Source organism: Penaeus chinensis, chromosome 39, assembly GCF_019202785.1.
Source record: "Penaeus chinensis breed Huanghai No. 1 chromosome 39, ASM1920278v2, whole genome shotgun sequence".
NCBI lineage: Eukaryota > Metazoa > Arthropoda > Malacostraca > Decapoda > Penaeidae > Penaeus > Penaeus chinensis.
Genome location: NC_061857.1, coordinates 836,631 through 844,130, shown reverse-complemented (window position 1 = coordinate 844,130; position 7,500 = coordinate 836,631). Strand labels below are relative to the sequence as shown.

The following is a 7,500-nucleotide window of genomic DNA, read 5'->3' as shown; positions in this document are numbered from 1 at the left end:
AAACTTAACACTTCATTGGTTAATATTCTCATCATGTGAAATTATGTATCTTATCACAGAGCGTCATGTAGTCAGACACGAAAAAATTACTATCCTCTTCCCTGGTTGTCTAAGTAGAAATCTGAAACACAAACATTCAACTACAATTCCCTGTTAGTATAAAATCAAACAAATTACCTTCGAGAAATCTTCGAGAAATTGCGTCTTATTAAGGAAAGTTACATGTATCTCATACTTTCTAATGAAAAAGTTCTTTGTGAAAAAACATTTGCATAACCCATATTGTACCGTCATTGTGAATTGAGATACAATTTAACAGAAGGCGTGTCTTCTTTCTTTTATAGGGTTTTACTCATATAGTTTATATTTCTGGCTCTATATTCTTTCTTCTTTTATAGGGTTTTAGACTATTGTATAGTCTATATCCCCTGGATCTATATTCTTTATATTCTTTCTGATCAGGAGTGGGCGGCGAGGCGAGATTTCGGTGTTTACATTTGCGAGCGTTCGTCTATCCGTTCGCATGCAGAATCCGCACGCGCATTACCCCCCCCCCCCCTCTCACCTCATATTCTCTCTCTCTCTCTCTCTCTCTCTCTCTCTCTCTCTCTCTCTCTCTCTCTCTCTCTCTCTCTCTCTCTCTCTCTCTCTCTCTCTCTCTCTCTCTCTCTCTCTCTCTCTCTCTCTCTCTCTCTCTCTCTCTCTCTCTCTCTCCCCCCCCCTCCCTCCCTCCCTCATCCTTTCCTTCCCTCTCTCTCTCTCGCTCTCATTCAGCCTTCTCTTCCTTTCCCCTTCATCCCATTTTTCTCTCTCATTCTTACTGTTGCTGTCGGTTTCTTTATACATTTTTACAAAATCTGTAGTAAGTCGTCTTGAAAATTACTGTGCATGTTATAGTTATGGATAGATTTATTAATATCCAGCTTTTCTATATGAATCATCCAATAATATTGTACTACTTTATTTACTTTTTATGAGATCAGCAACCTGCTGCTCACCAGCTCACAACATGCATTTTGAAAGACCATGGTATGTGTATCTTCTAATTTCAAGACCTGCTTTTTGGTTTCATTCTGTGTACTGATTAGAGTAACTACCACACTAACAGGAAATTGACATTTTTTTTCAAGGGATGAGTACTTTTCCCTATTACATGCTGTATGGGAAAATATTTCAACAAAACATCAAATAAGACTTCTGAGCAGTATGCATTTCAATTAACAATGTATTTTCTTGTACATTTACAGGTACTGGTGATTATAACCCATCATACAACCTATATGAAGTTAATTCTTCTGATTGATAGGGAATAACAGATTGAGTTTCACTTTCCTATACATGGACTATAATTTTTCTCCACAATGATCTTTAAATATCAATAAAGAAAACAAAACATCTCTGTCTCTTCAACTATACACTTCCATCTAAGTTGTATGTCCTCATACAGATCTGCCTTTAAAGATGTTAATTGTTACATCTAGCTACAAGAAAACTTTGCAGATTTCTACCTTCACAATACCAATAGTAAAAAATATAATATGCTACCTCAATAGCAAACAAAAATCATCTTATTTGTTTCCTTTTTGGAAGCTTCTTTTCACCTTCATTTCCAATTTCCAGAATTAACTTTTATACCATTGCCAGATATATGTGTATATATATATATATATATATATATATATATATATATATATATATATATATGTATACATGTATGTGTGTGTGTGATATTATTTGTACAAGCATATGTCCTTGTCCATTAGTTTTTATTCATTTTCTAAATCTCTTCCCTTTCATTATTTCATCTTCCTCTTTCTGTCCATCTTACTTTCATTAATCTTGCAGACAGATCACATCAACGTTATATATATATATATATATATATATATATATATATATATATATATATATATATATATAAATGTATGAGAAGGAGAAAGAGAAAGCGAGATATAAAAATATATACATATATACATAATTATATGTATATATATCATATATACATATGTATATGTTTACACACAGACACATTATATATATATATATATATATATATATTATATATGTATACATGTATATGTGTGTAATATTATTTGTACAATATTTAATAATCAATATATACATAAATATGTGTGTATGTCTGTATACACACATGCTCACGCTCTCGCTCTGACACTCACACTCACACTCTCTCACACACATACACACGAGAATAGAGAAACTGATGTAATATATTTAGACTATATATTGCCTCTGATGAGCCATATTCATTGGGACAAACGTAGAAAAGAATACAAAAGATGTATCTGACCAGTCTTGGATATATCTTAGTCAGAAATAAATGTATTTCTGATGAAGATATATTCAAAACGAGTTAAAAAATCTATTGTATTGTGAAGATATTGATTCTCATTCTCATCTTTTCTATACATATTACTTCTCTCTCTCTCTCTCTCTCGAGGTATGCATATATGTGCATTGATTGTAGAATTTTTAATAATTCATATATACTTATGTATATACATGTATGTACACACACACACACACACACACATTTATATGTATAACTGATAATAAAGCTGATGTACTATGTTTATACTGCAAAAAAAATTCTGATAAGTTGACAATGGAAATCTATTTCATAAACTAAAGGACCTTAGAAGTAGAGGAAAGGTATGAATAGGGATACGTGATTTCCCAGAGAAATGCAAGCTAAGAGTAATAATTAATGGGTATCATTTTAATGAATCAACTGTTAGAAGTGAGGTACCACAAGGCCCACTTCTTGGTTCCTGTTGTTCCTTAATATGACTGGGGATATTAATGCAGATATCAAACACTACAGTATCTAGTATCATTTTTTTGATAATACTAGATAAGTGCACCATTAAATCTGATAGAGGATAAAGAAAAAACAAGAGAGGACCTGCATGCCATCTGGAATTAGGCAATTGAAATCAATAGGATATACTTGAAATACAAATAGAGTACAATTGGAAGTCCAAGGCTACCATCACATTCTTTTGAAGGGATAGTGATTAAAGAAAAAATCATAAAAGACCTAGGTCTATTCAAGTTCAGTTCATAGTAGCTGAAAGATGGGCAGTTCCCCTAGGATGGCTTTTGCACGAGTCATTTATAGGGCAGTGGTATGTATAAATGTTGGTAATAAATAAAAATATGGGCCAAATTGCAGGATGTGTAAATTCATGAAACTCCTACACCCATTTTTTAATTTCGTGTAGCAACTAACAACTTTCAAAATCCAATTTGTTACAAACTTTTATTTTGCTACATTTCACTATATTTTCTTTCTTTAAAATAAGTAGAGAATTTTATTAGTTACCAGTTGTCTTTCGGTTTCAAATTAATATCTCTTCAACCTTTTTCTATTAATTTCTAATAATTTTATCGATCATTTCAAGAATGAGTCATTCAATTATTTTCATATTTCAAGTATATCAAAACCTTGTATCATGAGTAGGCACTAAATATGTGCCACATCTCTATGGTTCTTACCAACTATTTTCTCTCCTTCATTTGCATATCCTATTCAAGAATGTTCAGGAAAAGGAGTCAAAATAAAATAATAACGGACAATAATAATGACAATTATATTGATAATAACAATACTACTACTAATAATAATGATAGTTATTATGTTTTAAATGCACATGAAAGAAAATATGCAATGTACACCCCCCCCCCCCAATCAAGTACAAAACAGGAAGAATTAAACAACTCAAATTCAATTAACATTTTTAATTACAAAAATATATATTTTCTTTGAGATGAACAAGATGAAATTATTTACAGTATGGCTGGATACCATCCAAACATTTATAAATATGCTATGCCATGTAGATTGCAAGGTGGCAAAAAAATTGTAGCTCCCTGCAATTATATTAAACCTAGTATCACAAAAGAAATGTTGCACTTGTAATATTAAATCACTGTCAGAAAAGTACTCTCATACAATATAGACACATTATCCAAAACATTATGACTAGGAGGCTGAAAATTAAAATTTTCAGTTTACAAATTCACACAGCATTATTACTTGCATACAAATCAACGCCATCCTGCTTCAGTCATCAGGAGTTAGAAAAAAATAAATAAATAAAATAAAAAATAAAAACAAATATGAAATTCAATGATTGGAAAATTCAGGGAGCTACAATTGAACATGTAAACTCTTCCAATGATTACCTGGCCCTTCATGGTATGTTAAATTCTCTATTCAATTGGTTTACAACTTTCCAACTTATATACATACATACATATATAACATGAAGTACTGTCAGTTCCAGACACAAAAATGTGTAATAGGATTTCATTCTCAAACACAATGCACACCATAATCCTGTACAATGACTCCTTAAAGGCCCTTTAGATATTCAATAAGCTAATTTATAGTAATCACTGGAGGAATCCATTATAAAACAATGATAATGACAAAATGTTAAGCTTGACAAATCTACATGGCTAAGCGTAGCACACTCACCATCAATACTTAACTTTAGGGGTGATTGCAGCTGCTGGTAGCCAGCGATGGTGCTGTAAGTTAAAAAACCTTTTCCAATAAGAAAATTCTTTGTAAATGGTTGGATGGTTACATTAATGCATTAATCTACCTACTATGAAGGCAACATATATTTCTTAATAAAGGAAATTATACACAATATTATGGAAAATCCATGTATTCATATTTTCCTTTAAAGTTGTGAACTTTAAATAATATATTGTGAGCTTTCAGACAACAAAATTCTTTGCAGTATCATTTAATGTTGATAAGTACTTTTAAATGAAGGTCAATCACTAATGACAGTTATATAATTATCAATAATAAATTAAATGAAAACATTCAAGATAACTTTCTTGCATTCCAGACCCACAGCCCTGCTGTAACACCTGCTGGAAAAACATTCACATGAAAAGATGCTTACCAAGAGAGGGGAGGATGGTGGCAGGGGGCTAAAACGGTGCGGTTAGGTTGGGTCCCTGTCCCTTTTAGGGATCAGGGGATCCCGTCCCACCTGTTCCGTGAAACTGCTGCCGCCCAGTCCAGTCACCTCCCGCTGGCTGTGGGGAAAAAGAGGAAAGCGTAACACAAGCTATAGGACATTGCAGTTTAAACTGCCAAAATCAGGAAATTATATACATATCTATAAGAAATACTTGTATAATTTTTATACATTTAGAAATACCTCAGTTCACTACCTTAACATTATTCATAACCAAATAAATCTCCAGTCACAAGGTCACTCAATACATATACACAGTTATACATAATACCACATTAGCATAATTACATGCAAAACCTTAATCTGCCTTAACTCATGACAGTATTTGAACCATAACCAAACATTTGTCAGATTTATATAACATGATTCTGAATTCTGGTATACTTATTTCACTAAATAACATATCACAATCACAAAGAAAGCTTCTTTCCTGCTTTCTTAGCACAATACGAACAATACTCAATGGTGGTTTCATCACCATTGACATGTAAGCACATACCACTTGAGACCACTTCTTCTTCAGCACTTGTGGTCATTTCACCTAGCACAACACTTGTCATTCCCAACTTGCTGATCACTTCAGAAAGCTTTGATTGGTTCTTGAGGATATTACTTAGGTGCTTCACTTGCTGTTCAAGCTTCATTTTAGCTTCCCTGAGACTCTCATTCTCCCCTGCCAGCTGATCGCGTTCCCGACTGACGCTCTCCACTGTGCGCTCCAACTCTGCCAGCTGTGCCTTTTTTTGTTCCCTGTTCCGCTTGGCATTAACTGCATTACGACGACATCTTTCCATCTCTGGGTCTTCCAAAGGATCAAGTTCATAAGCCTTTCTCTTCATTCCAATGCTGGTTGATGCTTGAGATCCAATGGAAGATTCTGAATTGTTCCTCACTCGCAGGGACCTGAAAGGCAGCGCTTCATCTACTTCATCATCTGCCGATGCCGTTCCTGGTGTAACACACAACCTTTTTCGATCTGGTTCAGAGGGCTGCTGTGAACTGGGTGGAAGTATTTTGCGGACAGTCACTGGGATACGTGTAACTGTTGGCGCTGTAGTCCCAAGGATACGTGTGCCTGTAACTGTCGGACCAAGCTTACCACCAGTACGGAGTGTCCTCAAGCGAGCCAGATGGGTTGTCGACCCTGACTTGGGGATCCTGACAAGGTTGTGAGCCGGCTGGGGGAGCGACAATGGTGCCACCATCTCTCCTGTGTTCTTCTTGGTTTTCACAATAATACGTACTGGCTCCTGAGCTGGTGTGGCATTGGTCGCTGCACCGTCTCCCTTGCTCCCTGCTTCGACTGTAGTAGGAGAGTCAGACACAGCAGGCAAGCTGTCTGGGCTGGCAGGTGGAGAGATGGCGTGGAGTCGATGTGGAGAGTCCGCTGGAAGGGAAACTGGCATGAGAGTCTCGGGGTTGTGACTAGGTGATGCTGACTGAAGCTCGAGCAACTCATTCTGGTCAAAAGCATTGAGCAGAGGATCGCCCATGATCAGGGCATTGCTGGAGTCCACAGCCAGCATGGCATCGTCGTCCATGAGGCCATGGCTCGGGATGCCAGCATTGATCTCTACGCCTTCATCTATATCAAACAAATTGAACTTGCTTCCTCCCTTACCATCCACAAAGTTGCAAAGCTCGTCAATTTCTGAGAAATCGATAGCCGAGTAATCCGCCATCTTGTAGGAGCCTAGATAACCCGAGAGTCAACAAGGCGGTCAAAGTCAGTACTTAACAAGACTGTATATTGTCTCTTCACCTCCCCATGTAGCTCTAAATATTCTCTGACACGTCTCTATTCACTTACAGAATATTTTTGAAGATAGAATAGTTCTCGGAGAATAGAATATACCAAAATCTGACTACTCGTACCTGCTCCTTTCAACGCCTCCTCTAGAGTGTCGCTCCGAGGCGGCTTCCGGTGGCGCATGCGTGAAGAGCTTTCCGCTGATTGGCTGCGCCCAATGGGTGCTGCTGCGGCCTCAGCACTGATTGGTTGAAGATTACGTCAAAATCTAAATATAAACGTGACGTAGGAAACGTTTTGTCAACGAATCGAAAAAAGATATACGAACTTAAAAGCATATTTTACCCTTAAATTCCACAAATTAAAAATAATTCATAGATCGACAATTTTCACATTAATTTCTTTACTCAATTTCGCAGTAATTGCAAGGGTGTACCAACAGTAATCAGACTAAACCATAAATAACAATTTCATAATTTTCCTATATTCTTGTTCATTACACGACTCTTTCACTACCATAGACTGTATATTGTTACCCTTATTAATATTGCTATTGATACCATTATTATTGCTATGATTGTTATTATCATTATCAGTATTATCATTGTTATAATAATAATAATAATAATAATAATAATAATAATAATAATAATAATAATAATTATTATTATTATTATTATTATTATTATTATTATTATTATTATTATTATTATTATTATTATTATT

The 7,500-nt window shown here is 35.1% G+C and overlaps 2 protein-coding genes across 4 annotated transcripts in view; both read right to left on the bottom strand.

The window, feature by feature from the left end:
• The window catches only part of LOC125046697 (2-oxoglutarate and iron-dependent oxygenase domain-containing protein 2-like), a 9,527-nt gene extending 8,996 nt beyond the window's left edge, over nucleotides 1-531 (bottom strand). Inside the window, exon 1 of the mRNA XM_047644574.1 lies at nucleotides 178-531. Coding sequence (XP_047500530.1) covers nucleotides 178-294 — 117 coding nt within the window. The 5' untranslated portion in view covers nucleotides 295-531. The remainder of the gene's footprint in view (nucleotides 1-177) is intronic.
• Nucleotides 532-3,747: 3,216 nt separating this feature from the next.
• LOC125046661 lies at nucleotides 3,748-6,959 on the bottom strand. Of its 3 annotated transcripts, XM_047644506.1 has the most exons (3): nucleotides 5,524-6,893; nucleotides 4,947-5,082; nucleotides 3,748-4,557 (listed from the first exon to the last, which is right to left on the bottom strand). In XM_047644506.1, exons 1-2 carry the CDS (start codon nucleotides 6,704-6,706, stop codon nucleotides 5,069-5,071), a joined length of 1,197 nt encoding a protein of 398 aa, XP_047500462.1. In that variant the 5' UTR covers nucleotides 6,707-6,893; the 3' UTR covers nucleotides 3,748-4,557; nucleotides 4,947-5,068. The 3 variants fall into 3 exon arrangements, with proteins under 3 accessions (XP_047500462.1, XP_047500464.1, XP_047500463.1); XM_047644508.1 differs by lacking the exon at nucleotides 3,748-4,557 and adding an exon at nucleotides 6,900-6,959 and having other exon boundaries at nucleotides 4,947-6,411; XM_047644507.1 differs by lacking the exon at nucleotides 3,748-4,557 and having other exon boundaries at nucleotides 4,947-6,411; nucleotides 6,646-6,893.
• Nucleotides 6,960-7,500: the final 541 nt, after the last annotated feature.